Consider the following 18,292-nt stretch of genomic DNA (forward strand, 5'->3'; position numbering starts at 1 on the left):
ACCTTGGATCTGCATGGATCAGTATTGGGTTTCAAACAAGCCACATGAGATTTTGTATTGGCTTCGGCTTGGTGCTGAGACAGCGGCTGATATGGATGCTCAGTGGATACTGTAGTGCTGCTGTGCTTTCAATTGTTTCCGTTATGCTATCGTGTTTGCGTGTTGGAGTTCCGTGTAGCGCTGGTCTGTCCGCCACATGCACTCTTCCCCCAAAATCTATATCTGTAAGCCATGTGTTGATAGCAGATACAGCTACAGTCAATATGTAACAGCTGATGTGTGCACCAGTAACAACAACCCAATTAAATGTACTGTACACATAGATGTTAAGATTTGATTCACAGATCATTTAGAAATGTCTGTTTTGGATGTCAAATCTATGAAGGGTTACATGCTCGTCTTTGCTTTAAGCTAAATCTAAAAACCACATTATAAACAAAACAACTTTTGACATTTTGGACAGGTTTTCAATGAGCAGTGATGATGTTTAGCATACATGTTGAGCATGAGTGGCCCCAGTGAGGAACATCCCAAAACCTCTCGCACCTCTTCCTCTGTAGCTATCCCAGGGAAGGTGCATGGTCCTCAGGCTTCTCCCCTCGAGCGGGGCGCCCCTGGTTGTCCACTAAATGGATTAGGGCCTGGCCCGGGATGCAGCCTGGAGCTGACCCAGTCCCCAGCCCAATCCTCTTAATGGAGAGATGGCCACCCAGCTGACAATCTCTGACGCACTGACCAGGGTGTCTCTGTGTGTGGTGGGCAATGTATTCTTACACATGTGTGAGATGTCAGTCCATATTATGCCACACAAGGGAAAGAACACTTTGTTACCGACGCTAAGGAGGTTCTGTTTTCGGTTCCATTTGTCTGTTTGACGTATGGAAAAATCTACTGTGCCGATTTTCATGAAAAAACACAACGGGGTTAGCAGAACAATGTGGGAAATAGATGACTTGTTCTTTTTAGATGATGCTCATACGATCCACTAAAAATGTGTTCAAACATCTCATTGCAAACTAAATAGAAACTGGGGAGGGCCAGGGAGCCTGTTAGCTATCCTCCTGTTCCGTGATAGCAAATGTATCAAAGAGCTTGTTTGCAAAGTCGGTGTAGGCTTGATGTTTAAAAAACTGTAGGCTGCTGCGAGTAATAGTCTGTTTTGTGTAGTATGAGCTCCCACTGCCCAAAGTATCATGACCGTGGACCTCGTTATCCACACGCTTCACAATTACTGTATTCCTACTGTGACCGTGTGGAAATGAATGTTTGGAGACGGAGCTATTTATGGAGAGAGAGTATATGGGTAGAGATACTGCCGTGTGTGCGTGTGTCTGTGTTGGGTATAAACAGAGCATGTGTCTGCCTGTGTGTTGTTTACATGTATTTTCTTTCCACGCTAACAACCATGCAGATTAAACCCTGAGAGATTGAGGGAAATGTCCCTTTTTTGTGTGCAGCCGTCTGCACAACAAGCTAAATGTGTGCCTTGTCCCTTCTTGTATGGTCAATATGAATGAGAAAAGGTTCAAAGGCAGCTCCGTCATGCTGGCACTTTTTTGTGGGGCGACCGATGAAAAAGAGTTTGACGTTATGCTCTGCTGATGCGCTTCCCTCTCCTGACTCATAACCAAACAGGCCCTGAGCTGAATGGATAGCGTTGGTGAGGGCGCCACCAAGAGGCAATACAAAGAACTACAGGGAAGCAGATTGTCAGCCCTTCAGATGTCGATACTTGATGAAATCTTCTTGCATTGTGGTCCTAGTCCAGTTAGGAGAAAAAGTTAGGGATCAGATAGACTCAGTTCTCAGTCCCTGTTTAGGTGGCGCTGTTTCGTCTGGGAGCTGAGACTAGGGATCAGAAAGAGGAGAGGGATGCATGTGAAGGGACTGGGAGACTAGAAAAACCTCAACTTCAAATGTCTAAAAATAGTTTTGTGAGTCAGCCGGCATGCAGGATGCTTTTCTCAGCGAAGCCATTTCAAACTCACACAGTTACACAGATTTATATGTGGCAGCTGTTTAACCAACATCGTCTGCATCCACTGGTGCAGCTGGCTCTTACATGCCTTGCTCAAGGGTGCAGTGACTGTGAGATCTGCTCATTCACTCTCCTTGCTCAGGGTTTCACATCTCTAAGGGTGCCTGCCCACCAAAAGCCTTGAACATGAACTCGCCTTCGCCCTGTCAAGCTCTGCCCCGCCTGCTGCAGCTTGGTTGACTGCCTTGCTGTATTTCTGTCTTCAATTGGTTCGTTTTCAAAATGGCCCCTCCTCCCGTCGCTGCCGTCTGTCGCTCATCACCTTGCAAAGCATGCTGGGGATACCTGGCGTTAGGATATCGCCAACGACAAGACGAGAGGAGGGGCCGAAATCAAAATAATGACAGGGCGAAGGCGAGTCCATCGCCCCGTATCACTTTCGGGTGGGCATGAACCACGTAAGGCGAAATGGAACCGACGGCCTTCCGGAAACAAGCTCGCCTCTCTAACCTTCCAGCTGCACCTGCTGCATGGCTGGAACTAATCGCAGCGTGAAGCTACATGAACACATTTCAAAACGTGTATCACAGTAACATAAAGAAAACAAGTCGCACACTCCAGATTTTGAGGAGATTTTGAGTGTGCCACTTCTTTTCTTTATGTTACTAAGTTTGAATTTTCATTAGTCTGCACCTCTTCAAACTTTTTGGGTGTGCTCCGCTCTATATACTTCAAACTTATATCTCAAGCATGACCAGTTGCTCACTCACACTTGTTATTCTCTTTTGCTTTCATACTGGATGGTAACAGTTGACTGAGATATCTACTGTGTACAATATGTTGGATTGCAGTGAGTGACGGTCTCTCTCTCTCTCTCTCTCTCTCTCTCTCTCTCTCCGTAGATGTGAACGACTGTGCCGGCCAGCCCTGTAAGAATGGTGGCGCCTGCAGGGACCTGGATGGAGATTTCAACTGCCGGTGCCCGTCCCCTTATGTGGGCAAACGCTGCCAACTGCGTAAGTGGGACTGATTCAGCGCCGGCACGACCACACACTGTGGGCAGCCAAGATGGGTCTAAACAAAGATTTAATCAAATGGGAAAACGCTTGTCTTTCCTTAGAGTAGAGGTGGCATACCACTTGTACAGGTCACGCACACACTCATACCTTTGGGGCAGCAGGGTGACCCCGTGGAGGAGGACGTGTGTGTGTGTGTGTGTGTGTGTGTGTGTGTGTGTGTGTGTGTGTGTGTGTGTGTGTGTGTGTGAAAACAATATCCAAATTTGGCATGATAAAATTCCTCCCTAATATCCCCCAAAACAAATCTTCCTCTCTCTCTCTAAACACATACAGACCATTGACTGTATAAGATATGAATGTCATGACAGGTCCCAAAAGGTGACGCCAAAACATCTTGATCGCCCCCTGGTGGCTGGCTGCAGTATAGGTCATAAATCCTGTCCCCTCCATGTTAGTGGAGGGGACATGAGAGAAAAAATCAAATCAAAAGAAAAATCAAAGTACACGTCAAATACATTTTTCCCAATGATGGTTTCTGTCATGTTACACGCTACTGCCCGGCGCCAAATGACGCAAAATGACAAGCAAGATGGCAGCTCGTGGAAACAAGATATTTTTGCTTCACTTTTGCAAAGTGGCCGGAAGGAACGTCCATATATTATATAGTTAATGATACAGACACACGGGGTGGATTCATATAAAATGGTGTACTATTACTGGTGTAATAGAAGTGCATTAAGATGGATATGATTGAAGAAAGACGTTAAAGTTAATAGGATTTGGAAGGCGGCCAAGCTGCCGGAGTTATGGTTGGACGATCAATAGGCAGCATTTAGAGAGCTGGAGCCCAAATGAGAAATCAATACTTTATAAAGCTGAATCAAATCTCTGTGCTGCTTTTATGCTTTATTCAGCTCAAGCAGACAGTAAGTAGACATTTTTATGTGACAGTCTTTATATTTCTCGTCATCCTCTGTTCCATCTCTGATAATCTCAATCCCCTCATTCCATTTGTGTAGAACTGGTTGAAATCGTAAGTTGCTCACAGTCACCACTAATGAGGTGAATGGAATGGGAAGATAACACTGGGAAAGGGCAGGGTGCTGCCCGAAACGTTACCACGCGGTGTTGCAATAAAAAACCTAACTGGAGCAGTGTGCAAAGGGCACAGTCTAACCCTGTGTGTGTGTAAATGGCAAATGGTAAATGGCCTGCATTTATATAGCGCTTTACAATCAGTAGATAGTCTACATTCACCCATTCATACACCGATGGCGGCAGGCTGCCACGCAGGGTGCCTACACACCATCGGGAGCGAGGAGGGTTAAGTGTCTTGCCCAAGGACACAACGACAGCAGCTGGGAGGGAGCGGGGATCGAACCGCCAACCCTTGCGTCATTGGCCGACCCGCTCTACCTCCTGAGCTAAAGCTGTGTGTGTGTGTGTGTGTGTGTGTGTGTGTGTGTGTGTGTGTGTGTGTGTGTGTGTGTGTGTGTGTGTGTGTGTGTGTGTGTGTGTGTGTGTGTGTGTGTGTGTGTGTGTGTGTGTGTGTGTGTGTGTGTGTGTGTGTATATATATATATATATATATATATATGTATGTCTGTGTCTGTGTATATATATGTAGGCTATATGTATATTATATATATACTGTATATATATATACACATATATACAGTATAGTAGTAGTAGTATATATATATACCGTATATATATATATATATTTATAAAACGGCTCTCTCAAATCAAGCAATCTGATTGGTTCACAGCCATTGTATAAATCCAATAACCCATGGGTTATTGAGTTGCCATGGCAACTCTTACTAAAAGGCTTTGGTTACCTCAAATGACAGTGTAGAAAAAACAAATGGCGGAGACAGCTGTCAGATCCTTGTGAATCGATCTTCGCTTATAACTTTACTAATAGTTAGTTGGTGTCGGCATACGGCTCTGGTGTCGGGCTTTGCAAAAAGCTCTCAGCTTCTCAGCAAGCGCCAGGATTGGCCAATGTCAACTTCAGTCTCCAGAACGATCCAATCAAATCACCCGCACGTCTATCTTCTTGCTAGAGGTCCCGCCTTACAGTAGTGTTTCAACTGACTCTATCAGAATACCATGCCAGTCGGACTTATAGTATTATTATTATATTTATATTATCATACTTGGAAACCATTTTGCGGCCGAGTGGGATAACTGCTGAGCGGCGGGATATATGCCACAACACACGCTGCTCGAGTGCTATATTGCTTAAATATATATATATATATATATACTATGATATACGCGGGGCGGCTTTATGATATACGCGGGCGGCTTTAGCTCAGGTAGAGCGGGTCAGCCAATGACGCAAGGGTTGGCGGTTCGATCCCCGCTCCCTCCCAGCTGATGTCGTTGTGTCCTTGGGCAAGACACTTAACCCTCCTTGCTCCCGATGGTGTGTAGATACTGTCGCGGACTCGGCAACCCAATTCTAACAAGCTCGGTCTAGGGGCAACATACATCACCGAATCCCACAACATGGAAAGACATGGCTGTCATTAAGAGGCTAGGGTATAGCTCACCTGGGGACTGCCACCCTTGGGCCCCGGTGTGGCGTCGGCCTTCTCCCGACAGCTCAGCCGAGGAGGTGTGGATGGTGTTCAGACTCGAGACACCATCTTATTCATAAAGACGCTATACATCACATTAAGGATAACATAGATAATACTGATATAAAGGAAACGAAAATGGGGATGCGCCCGCAGGAGCCTGTCTCCCTTCTTCAGTCTGGACACTTGAACAAGCTCCCGATCGCGGCTTCCGGGTACGTTATATCCTTTCCCGTAACCTCACTTCCTGAGCCAACCCCCCCCTCATCAATGACAGCCAAACATAGCAAAGACTATGTACGTCATATCATAACTAATACCGCCATATCTATGAGAGAGAGGGTAGCGGGCCGTAACATATGTAACGGACCCTCACAGTACCCTGCGTGGCAGCCTGCCGCCATTGGTGTATGAATGGGTGAATGTAGACTACCTACTGATTGTAAAGCGCTTTGGATAAAAGCGCTATATAAATGCAGACCATTTACCATTATACTACTACTACTGTACTAATAAAAATAAACTTTCTCAGTATAAGATGTTGCTAGTGTTCCTTTCTTCCCACAATATATTTGCTAAATGTGTATGACTACCCCATGTATTGAAAACAAAATTATACTTATTGTATGGTACTGCACCAGTTTTAGTGTCTCACAATTGTCAATCAAAACATACCAGAAACCTTCAAAGTGGAGGTTTTTGTCAAGATTAATTTACATTACTACTGTGGAAATCAAATGCACAGGGTCTAATTCTATTCGGAAAAGCCGATGGCATGCAATATTGCTTTCATTCAACAAGGAAAACGTATCTAAACGATTATCGTTTCAAAACCAGCACAAAAATGTGTGTAATAAACTTGAAGGTCTCAGAACTGGAAGCAGTACAAACCAGAGTTTTTGCATCACGGTGGGAGCCCTGAACTAGTGATGGGAGACTGAATGCATGTAAAGCCACCAAAGACTATTTCCTGTCCATGTATTCTACTTTCTGAATGAGTTGATTGTGATGTGGTCCCCACCCCCCCACCCCAGGCTGTATTTCTCTGCTGGGCATGGAGGGAGGGGGGATCGCAGAGTCACAGATCTCGGCCTCGTCAGTCCACTACGGCCTGCTGGGCCTCCAACGCTGGGGCCCTGAGCTGGCCCGCCTCAACAACAAGGGCCTGGTCAACGCCTGGACCGCCGCCGCACACGACCGGAACCCATGGATAGAGGTGAGACACGAGATGCAGTACAAAGATGGGTAACAGATGGATGAAAGATGAATGGGTAGGTGGATGGATAAACAGAGACGTAGGTGGAGATGGTGGAGATGTTTAGGGGTCTAGGAGTACTCTAAACCTCCAGGTCATTCTGTTTTTCTAGATCCCAAATGCAGAAATGTTTATGGTGCTAAAATTACCAGGCTAGAAATACATGTCCTGTCAGTGAATAGTTGAGGGCTGATATTGCTTTGCAACATATATTCCTATGAAGTAAAAGTTGAATTATTAGTGGATAAAAACCGTTGCCACACATCTCATTCTCTCCGTTCATTTGGCTTGGTTTAGTCGTCTGTGGCTCAGTTGGTAGGGTAAACTAGTGAGATTCACCTTTAGGATGATAGTCATGAAAATGTCTGTGAAATGTTGAAAAGTATTTGCCATCCCATTCCCTACATTGCCTGTGGATTCACTTTGTATCACTTGACATTTTGGTTGAACCCCTATGGAGATGGAATGTCTGTCTAGGGGGAAGGAGATCGTTTGCTCTTGTGTGCTTTGGCCTATTTCAATTCATAACTCATGTCCGCTGTCTTACCGCGATCCCAGATCAACATGCAGAGGAAGATGCGCTTTACAGGCATCGTGACGCAGGGCGCCAGCCGCATGGGAACAGCAGAGTTCATCAAGGCCTTCAAGGTGGCCTCCAGCCTGGACGGCAGGACCTACACCATGTACAGACCAGACGGACAGAGGAAGGACCATGTGAGAGCACGACACATGACACACAACTCATTTTTAACAGCCTTGTTGCCTCCTTAGTGCAGGGCTTTAGGGCGGTGGCACGTCAGCCTCAACAGGCAGAGCAGACAGCAGGTCACCACATTTCCAAAATACAGAAATGCACCACTAGAGGGAGCAGCAAGCTGAGATTTTATACACCAATCAATCATATTATGCACTCTCACAACCATGTCTTCTTTCTTTCACCATAAGCATGACCATTACATCAATCTTCAATCAAGTATTTATTTATTTATTTGTAGTACAAGTGATTAAGTTCAGTACAGTAGTATTATTTTAGGGGGGAGTCTCTTTGATATGTTTAGTGATGAAGTGCAGTTTATGTTTATGAACTCTTATGGGAAAAACATTATAAAGAAAAAAGTTTCCCCTAAGCAGGAAATACTACTACTACTGCTGCTGCTAATATTACTAAAAATGATAAGAGTGCAGTGGAAACACTTGGCTAGCTATTCCCTCGTTTTGTAGGTGTTTGCGGGGAACGTCGACAACGACGGCACCAAGACCAACCTGTTTGACCCTCCAATCATCGCCCAGTTCCTCAGCATCATCCCTGTAGTGTGCCGCAAGGCCTGCACTCTGCGTGTGGAGCTGGTGGGCTGTGAGATCAACGGTAAACACACACACACACACACACACACACACACACACACGCACAAGCACACACGCACACACGCACACACACACAAACACACACACTCACTCTCTTCATGTGCAGCCACATATTGTTTGTTTTCAGTTTGTTGACTTTTTGTATAGCAACTGAACAACACGTCAGTCGAACCCCAGGTGGGAGCATAACTTTCTAATAGCCATTCAGCTGGTGTTTGGAGTCTTTTTCCCACCCAGTTTCCTCGCTAATCATTTTTAGTCTTTCACTCGGCGATTGATCCTAATTCAAAGGCTCTGACTGATTTCAACACTCGCAGCTGCCTATCCAAGGATGATCCTTCAAGTCATTTATTAATACCACATGGACATATTTTGCTATGGAAATATTGGCAAGAGTACATGGGGTGCAAATGATTCAGAGACTGTTTTGGATCTAGAGAAAGAGTTAGTCATATTCATCATCTAAAATTGTTGTCGTCCCAACAGGCCAACACAATGTTCGCTTCTTTTAAGCCTTGTCTGTCTGTTCATCTCGCTTTTCCTCTCATCAGAAGCCAGTGTGCTTCTGGCCAACTTGTGGGCCTCATTACATTGGTGGATGTTTGTCCCTCTTGATGTTTGTCTAACAGTGATGAGATATTATCTGTTCTTCTCCCGTCAGGCATGCTTTCATGTTTGTGTATGATTCAAAGTTTGCTGTAGTGTATTTGAAGCTTGTTTGGGTTTGGGGTCACACACGTCTTGTCTGGCTTGAAATCCCAACATGCATGACATATTCTCTCAATAACCTCCGAGTTACCGTTTATTGTTAGTAAATAAGGAAGTTGTTGTTTAATGTGCTTTATTGCAGTGGTTACCTTTTGCCACTCATGGGCCACTTGAACATTTCAAAAATGTTGGCAGGCCACATCCAACCGTAAACAGTGCGCAGGCCAAATAATGCACGTTTTATTTTAATGATAAAAGGAGCTGTCCATCAGCACGCCACAGAAATCAGAAACTAAAAGTGAGGGGCTGTCTGCAATAGGCTAGTTAATGAATAATTGATTACAAATTAAATAATGGTATCATTCAACAATGGAGAAATGCATTCCCATACGTAATAATCCCCCCCCTTCCACGAAGATCCTAATGTTTTACAAATGATTTGGTGGCCCATTCTCATTCTTGGCCTACAAAATAACCCTGCAGCCGGAAGCAAAAAAAAGCCATCTTTGGCTGCTCGGAGTCCTCTCTGAACTTCCCTACAGCTGTGCAACAATCTCTGACACAGGGGACAACTGTCGTCAAAAGACTCATTCTTAATGAATGGAAGTCCCTCTCTTCACCTTCTTTTCAGGTGATGGACATGATCTCATGAATTGGAGAGACTCAGGTTCCTGAGAGCCAACTCACTTAGAAGTTTCTCAACTATCTGTGACCCGTTTTTGGCCTACTTGGACAAGGTTAAGAATGACAAGTGACTGAGTTTAGGGGCGACAGATGAGTCGCCTGGAGGGTCTCTCATGGAACCCTTGTGTGTGATCCCATGCAGAATATCTCTCATAAGCACATAAGCACCTTATGCAGCTGGTAGCACCACGTTGTAATGTTGAATGTCGATGATGTATGTGTTTTTCTTTTCCTGTGTCTGAGCCTGTTCGTTTGTCTGTTCTGGAAAATTGGAAAAGAAAATATTGGGGGGGGGGGGGATGATTTGGTGGCCCACTTGCGGCCCATCACTGGGCCCTGGACCACAGGTTGGGGATGGCTGCTTTAGTGGTACTACAGTACCACCTTATCATTTCCATACTGGGCAAAGCATAAGCTCGCGCCTTGAGATAACTCTTGTTATGATTTGGCGCAATATAAATATAAAATTTATCGTAATTCATGCACAACAACTTCCTTACTCTAAATAAGCAGTAATTAGGAGGTTATTGAGGGAAAACTTAGTTAATGGCCTAGTAGTTGTATAATATGCTCATGCAAACAGGCATTAATAAGCGCTTTATGATGACTGATAAACAGACAATATGCTACTAATATGCATGCTAATAAGAAACGAGTTAAAGGTCAGCCTCACTCTGTCCATTCATCTGCATGGCATATCTCTTCTGTTGCATTGCACCACTGTGGTCTTCCACACTACGGTCTCTGTCTGTCTGCTGCCTCTCACTCTGCTGGCTGGCTGGCCTTGGCCACTTCCTGTCCATCCCCTGTCTATCATACTTTCTCTCTCTCTCTCTTTCCATTCCTTCCATTGTCTCTGTCCCTCGCCCGGTCTCACCTCCGCAGTGTATTCAAACACGGCAGGTTGTTCGGAGCCGATGGGCATGAAGTCGCGGCTGCTGTCGGACGGCCAGATCACGGCTTCCAGCACCTTTCGCACCTGGGGCATCGAGGCCTTCACCTGGCACCCGCACTACGCCCGGCTGGACAAGCAGGGCAAGACCAATGCCTGGACCGCCGCCACCACCGACCGCTCTGAGTGGCTGCAGGTAGAGGGGGGCGGAGCAGGGTTAATGGGGAATACATCTCTGGTTTTGAATTGTTGCAAAGACAAATAGACCTTTAAAAAACCTTTGTGAAACTGTAAACAGAGGATGTTTATGCGAGTGATGATGATACTTTGTTCTACTCTACTCTGATCATCACTCATATAAACATTTTCTGATTAAAGATTAAAACAATCAGGCCTACCGGTATTTGTCTATGTAATAATTAGATTAGTCATACCTGGGTAATAATCTGAAAAACGTTGTTATAAACAAACATGTTTTGCTATCCTATCACCAATTGATAATACAATAGTGATTCAACATACACCCAGTTTTACTTTTACATTATATTATTATTCTACTTTATTATCAAGTCCAAGATTCAAGTTTATTGTCATTCCACCATATGTATGCAACATACATACAGCAGAACGACATTTTGGGACAAAAGTGCAAAAACAATACAAAACAACATAGAATGTGGGACCTAACAAATAACAAATGGCAAAAAGTCAGTTTAAAAACTTTTTTTTTTATAAAAACAAAATTAAAATACAATATATTCATAGATATTATGCAATTTTTTCCAAAGTGCAAGTGCATTTATCAGTCTAACAGCATATAGACTTCATGTTGACTTTTCACAAGTCTTTTGATATAAAAACCAATCTTGCTTTACATGTGGGACTTCTAAAGCACAGTTTAAAGTTTAGTTTACCTTTTTCTTTTATCATTTAATTTGATCTGTTTCTGTTTTTAAAATGTGCAAATCAATAAAACAAAAAAACAAAACGGTTTGTGTTATGTGACTCAACCATGCACACTGTTTCTTCATGTCCTCAGGTGGACTTGGAGTCTCCTAAGAGGGTCACGGGTATCATCACCCAGGGGGCCAAGGACTTCGGCTCCGTCCACTTTGTCACCGCCTTCAAAATAGCGCACAGCGACGACGGACGGTCCTGGACCCTCGTGAAGAATGAGACCAACGTGGACAAGGTCAGCCAGCTGAGCCAACAAACACAAACTGTCACATGTCACAAGTCACAATGAGATTAAATACAAATGAAACTCACATGGTCAATGTGGAGAAATTGCAGTAGCAAAATGAAAGAATACATTAAGGAATGAAATGGAATAGAAATACGAATATAGTAAATGAGCAAAGGAAAATTAACATTACTGTACCTGTATGTAGAAATGCATACATTGTTTTCAGCATCACAATGGCAAGCAAAATAACAGCGGTACTGGACAACATACCGTACTTAACACGTTCACTGCCATTGACGAGATATCTCGGCTTACAGAATCCAATGGTTCACTGCCAATGACGAGATATCTCGGCTTAAAAAAAAAAAAAAAAAATTTGAAGGTGGGACATCGATCAAAGCCTTTTACGTCTCCTATACCAATATTGGAGGTATTGAATGTGTATAATCTATTTTACCGACCAACTAAGTGGCGACAGTGCACTCCAGACAGAGAGAAAGCCGAGCAAAAACAGCCGCGGGAGGAAGCCATTCTCAAGGAAATGGCTTGGCGAAAACGCTTTCGATTTCACACACACACACACACACACACACACGCGCGCGCGCGGCGCACACACACACACTCGAGTACCTTTGAGCATAAATAAGACCAGAATCGCAAAAGCTTCATCAAAGCTCTCAACCGACACCCCAAGAAACGAACGAGCCCGTTTTACAGTAATCCAGACTCGCCCGAGAGCGGCCGCGCCGCCAGCAGCAGCAGCACAGACGAGCAGCAGCAGCAGCAGCAGCAGCAGCAGAGCGGAGTACGCCTCAAGATTGGAAGAAGGGGATTGCGAAGGAATTTCTCTCCCGTGTCTAACCCCCCCCCTCGCCTCTCCTCTCCTCTTCCCCGCTCCTGCGATTCCCCTCTCTTTTTTGGGGATCTGTGAGGCAACAGAAACTCGCCTGTGACAAAACACTGCAAAGCCACCAGAGACACACCTACGGACTGGAGGGAGGAGTTTGGAGACACACACACACACACACACACACACACACAAACACAATACAGTATACAGACTTGCCCAAGGGCACCCATAATCACAGGCACGTGAGGTGGTTCTAAAAATCCATTTATCTCAAAACTCTCTGAAAATCTCTGAAACCATGCTGTACTCAACGGCTAATATCTACATAACTACTAACTCTACAAACTAACTCTTTTAGACAGAGGAAGCACACATTCTATTAGTACTTTTGTGAACTTTGTGTTCACAAAGTCCAAGCAGAAAAGAATCCTCGGCTCTTGTAAAATGAGCCAGAATCCTCAAAAAAACCCTCTGGCAGAAGCTAACTACAGTATTGAAAAACGGCTGGCAGTGAATGTGTTAACATAACATACATGATCCTGTACATAACAGCATACTTGGACAAAGAACGATACCATCTATAGTCCTAATAACAAAAGTAGAGAATACAGGCCAGGCCATACTGTTGTTTTTAGTTTTTCTTCACGGAAAAGTTAAAAACAGGAAATGTGTGATAGCTAAGGTTACAGCTGACTCCGCTGCACACCTGGAGCTGGAACCCATTATGTTGACATTGGGCTTGATTAGTACTCTGTATCCTTTCATCCTAATCTTTATATTGCATCCAAAAACCAATTTACCTGCCAGATGTGTGCCGGTATACAACAACACGGGCCACATGGAGAGGTAAAGTCAAGGATTTGGACCTGTGACAGTTTGCCCTGGATCAGTTCATGAAGTCTTTATCATTGAAGTTCAGTATCCCATCTCACTTAAACCCATCTTTGACAGGATAATAGTGTTTAGTTTACTTTAGTTTTTTCTTTGTTTTAAGTTTGTGCCAAATGGTCTAGGTCAGAGCTTTTCAAAGTCTGAGAATGTGGGCCTCCCCCCAGACGAAGCTTGGAAAAAGGCGCCCTCCCTCGCTCAATTCTTGGAGGCCTATATGGGATCATGATTATGTTATTTGATCCCATGTAGACACTCAACAATTGAGCCAAGATAGCCTGATATTGCCGTTTGACATATTTTGGACTACACCAAAATACATAAAAAGGTCTGTCTGATTGCATTGATGCGTTTCTGATTCTGGTAAAGTGGGGAAAACAGTCAAATTCCCCAAAACTACTGCATCTCATGTGATCTCCTTTTGATAACTAAGGTTCCCAGAATGCCGCGGCCCACTCTGAAATCTGGAAACCCACCCAACCCTTCTAATCACAATCTGATCATCACACACAAGATGATACTGCTATTTCCCTATAATGTTATGTTTTATTTCATTAACAGAGCATGTCAATTTGGGCATACGGCAAATTAATAATCCATCCACATACACAAATTGAGGCAAAATACCCAAAAGCCAGATTGCCAACACCCCCCCCCCCCCTCTCCTTACTCATCAGAAGTAGGCTAGTATTTGCATGCATTACACATTTGTTGAGACAAACTGTGATGAGCAACAGCAGAAAAAAAATCTATCCACATTGCAATTTAGGCTGTGAAAAATGCTACTGTACCTTATCTGTAAAGGGGAGACTCGTGTGTACCTATTGAACCCATTTGCGTTCAATCAACTGACACCCAATGGAAGTCTCTTCCAGGAAATAATCCCTCCCAAACATGTCTCCTTACAAACTTTGTCATATAAGCAGCAGTTAATGTCAAATTAGGTTTTGCTCTGTAAAGTTTGTATTTGTAAAAAAAGATGAAAAATGAGTAAATGTATAAAAAGAAAATCTAATTACATACAGCATGCATTGCAAAATGATTGGGGGGAATGTAAACTAGGTGTAGACAGTAGTAAATGTGCTGTAACTCTAAATGATGCTGGTATTCTTCCTTTAATATTTGGTCATCTCATAAAGGAGTGGTATCAAAAAACTCTTAGACCTTTTGTTATGTAGATGATATGATACCTGGTCCAACAAGTGCTGTCCTCTTTCCAGATCTTCCAAGGCAACGGCGATAACAACGTCCACAAAAAGAACATCTTCGAGCCACCATTCTTCGCCCGATACGTGCGCGTGCTGCCGTGGGCATGGCACGACCGCATCACCCTGCGGATTGAGCTGCTGGGCTGCGACGAGTAGCCCCGCCCTCTACCTCTTTTCCTCTACCACCTCCTCCCCAAACCCATCACCCACCCCCTCCCCTCATCTCACCTGAGCCACGCCTGCACTGCCTTTCTCTCAGCCCTAGGGGGCAGCAAACACCAGAGTAGCACACCACCACCATAACCCCTGCTGGTTAGAGGTGGGAGAGGTTACCCCTAACCTCTTGTTACCGGGGGTCAGGCTTCCCTCTTCGCTCACTTTGGTTGGTTTGGTTAAAAATAAGCCAAAATAAGAAAAAGGGGAAAAAAGTGAGTAACATGTGACGGTGACATCTGATCTGTGATCACATCCAGGAAAGAAGAAGGGAAGCGTGCGTTGTTTTTTCAGCTCTTATCCCACCTCCTGTCTAATTCAAAGGTGGTGAGTCCCTGATCCCAGGTCAGGGCTTAGGGGTAACGGACTACTGCTGAGTCAGCTGGTGCTGTCTGGACTCTGAACCTGGATCAGGTCTACCCTGGGACATTGAAACCTCCAAGAAGACCCATGGCTGGTGATGTACATAAAGCTCCATTTAACTAGCTCACACACCTCCTACACCTGAATACTTTATCTCCCCCTCAACACAGTATTAAGGGGTACATTGACAGCTTGGGGATTTTGGTTGGTTATTTTTCTTCACAGAAAATAGTGACTCGGCACGTCACCAAACTTAATTTCACTCAGTGGCACATAAACCCCGGCTTTCCTCATGAAACGCCGGGTAGTGTGCCTGTTGCTCTCAGCGTGGAGGCCATTTTTAAACATACAAATTCACATCATCTGTTCATATAATATATATAAAATATATACTGTATGTGTGTAGCAGCCAATAACATACAAGCTCTATTTACATGGTTCATTACCTTTACTGAACATCTGGAGCCACTTAAACAGAGCTAGGTTTTGCTTTTGGTCAAATCAGGGTCATGGATTCAATTTGGTGCCAACTGGCCCTTCGGCATCTTTTTTGGTTGAAAGATATATGGTGGACTGACACAAAAAAGACACAGAAAGACAGACCCAAGAAAATACCTCTATGAATTCCTGGGCCAAATGGATGAGCCTAAAGCTAGAGGAGACAACTTAAACCCCATTGGCAAGGAGTGGTTACACTTTATTGCACTTGCGGCAATAAATAGGACATTTAGTGAGATTTGAGTGTGCTACTACTGTATGTCATGGGTTGATATTGCAAAAATTGATAACCTGCTCAGTGTAATTATCAGTAACTAAAACATCACTAGTCAGTAATTCATAATCATGATTTTCTGATGACTTTATCAGCTTTATTACATTTAGTTTCATAACATCAAAGGCAGTGACTGCATTATCGGTTAGCCTGGGTAAACCCAGCCTCCACGTGACCTGCTCTCAGACCTGCTCTCAGTCACTACAGAGCAGGTCTGAGAGCAGGTCACGTGGAGGCTGGGTTTACCCAGGCTAGTTATCGGTAGCCTAGGTGTTGTGTTATTGCTGCTACAGCAGCAGCAGCAGCTGTGTGGTGGGTTAAAGAAAATAAAACATTCATGGTGGTTGATTAGTCTAGTAAATTACAGTAAATGTCTCATTAATCAGTCATTTGTTTTTTCAAGTAGAGGGATTAGTAGAAGATGCATGTCTGGAGAAGTTTGTAGGTTAAACGTGAACTCGTGTTTCTCAAAACCACTTATGTATTTCTGAACAATTTGATTGATTTTTCCCACCAGATAAATTCCTTGGAACCTTTTGGAATGGTAAACTACTTTCACCGTGGTGTTGTCCATCATCCTAGTCTTTTGCGAGAAGAACAGAATCAAATAAATAATCAAAGTAATGTGTTTATTACGAACTAAAAACGGTGAAGAGGCAGGGTGTGTAGGAGTAGCTGATAGATGTTACCATCTTGGTCGAAGGCTATCTGCTCAAAAGCATACTGAAAGGCTCATCATTAAAGACCCACCACAAACCCCCTAGATATTTACTCACTATAGGCTGTGCTTTCACGCAAATTCACATTCAATTTCACTTTGATTTTAACTGCACTTTTCAAATTTGATGCTTGTGTTTTGTACAGTTTGAATATCGGGAAACCAAAAACAGTATTTTGCATTGAAAAACAAACTGAATAATTTTTACAAGTGGCGGTGGGGGAAAAAAGACTTTTGATTCAGTTTATTTGTTCACCCTGCATAGAACAGCTTTTCAGCACTGTAGGTTATCAAAAACTAGGGAAATCCCTTTGTTCAGCAGTCTGATGTTACCACGAGATGTACATATATATATATACGGTATATATACCATACTTTTTATTTTTTATTTTAATTTTTTTTGTTACCGTGATTTGTTCAAATGAGTTGATGTAAATGTTTGCAGCAGACTCACTCAACCATTGCCATCCGTTTCGGGTCCAAAATTATACAGCCGTTTGAAAGCTGTGGCCCCGCTGATAAGACCGTAAGAGAGAAACCAAATTAAAACTGATTTTTTACGCTTCCACTGGACAAGTGGCACAACCGTACGCCATATCATCCACTTCTGTCGCCCCAGTCACAGTATTCTAAACCTTTTCCACCCCCATGGATTATGAATTATGGGCTTGTGCAATATGATACTATATTAGTTTTGATGAGAATGAATAGTAGGTCACTGCAAAACAGGGCCAACGTACTTAGAAAGGCACAGGGGGCATAGAGGTGCCACTGAGAGGTTGTGGATGGATGCTAGTGTCAAACACTGTACAATATTAATTATTGTTGCAGACGCTTCCAAAAGCAGTCGCCTAATGTTATCCAAGTCTGCATGCGTTGCCCTGACTAGGATTACTCACTTTCAGTTGAATTGATTTGGATTTATTGGTGACATAGATTTTTGTTTTTCTAGGCGTTTATCAACAGTCAAGTTATTGTACTGTAGACATCTTGTTTCCCTCCTGTTTAGGTTTTCTATGATTGATTGATTGATTGATTGATTGATTGATTACAAAAAAAGACATTGATGTGTTTTTATGGTATTAATTTCTTGCTATACTGACTGTAGACCTGACTTTTGAGTGGATTTGAAGCTGCTTTTGTTTGTTTTCTTCATGCATTATGTTTCTTAAGAGGATTCCCTTATGTTTGGCCTTTGTATCTTAAGATGGAGAATAAATAAAGAAGTTAAAAAATGGATGGACAGACTGGTCTAATTGATTCTAGCTGGGTCGAATAGCACAGCAATACTGTAGGCTTGACCTGTATATTGTTGGAGTGGAATACTTAGGATTAAAGATATTAATCGCAGCACTGAATTAATTGGAGCCATTTTCCATTTGAAAGGGTGCAGGATCAAAAAGGCAGGGAGGCGCGGGGCCGTTTAGCCTATTTAGCATTTATACAGCCTCAGGGCCTAATCTCCCTTTCTGCTGCGATGCAATCTTCTAAAGTATCTTCACATACCCCCTCTCATTACAGAAAGTGTCAAAATCCCGGAGCCACACGAGCATATGGATATCAATTCACACTGTGACGCTGTGTGCAGGCTGAAGTAGCTTCCACA

At 43.6% G+C, this 18,292-nt stretch overlaps 1 protein-coding gene and 1 long non-coding RNA gene across 2 annotated transcripts in view; one reads left to right on the forward strand and one right to left on the reverse strand.

The window, feature by feature from the left end:
- mfge8b (milk fat globule EGF and factor V/VIII domain containing b) overlaps positions 1-16,123 on the forward strand; it is a 47,202-nt gene extending 31,079 nt beyond the window's left edge. The window contains exons 5-11 of the mRNA XM_083655084.1: positions 2,881-2,994; positions 6,619-6,800; positions 7,398-7,553; positions 8,061-8,205; positions 10,500-10,684; positions 11,528-11,680; positions 14,633-16,123. Coding sequence (XP_083511210.1) covers positions 2,881-2,994; positions 6,619-6,800; positions 7,398-7,553; positions 8,061-8,205; positions 10,500-10,684; positions 11,528-11,680; positions 14,633-14,776 — 1,079 coding nt within the window. The 3' untranslated portion in view covers positions 14,777-16,123. The remainder of the gene's footprint in view (positions 1-2,880; positions 2,995-6,618; positions 6,801-7,397; positions 7,554-8,060; positions 8,206-10,499; positions 10,685-11,527; positions 11,681-14,632) is intronic.
- Positions 15,549-17,904, reverse strand: LOC310793298. Its single transcript, XR_014553517.1, has 2 exons — positions 16,215-17,904; positions 15,549-16,118 (listed from the first exon to the last, which is right to left on the reverse strand). It is a non-coding gene; the product is annotated as an uncharacterized lncRNA (long non-coding RNA).
- Between the last annotated feature and the right edge of the window lie 388 nt (positions 17,905-18,292).

Source organism: Poromitra crassiceps (assembly GCF_964638095.1).
Source record: "Poromitra crassiceps genome assembly, chromosome: 18".
Classification (NCBI taxonomy): Eukaryota; Metazoa; Chordata; class Actinopteri; order Beryciformes; family Melamphaidae; genus Poromitra; species Poromitra crassiceps.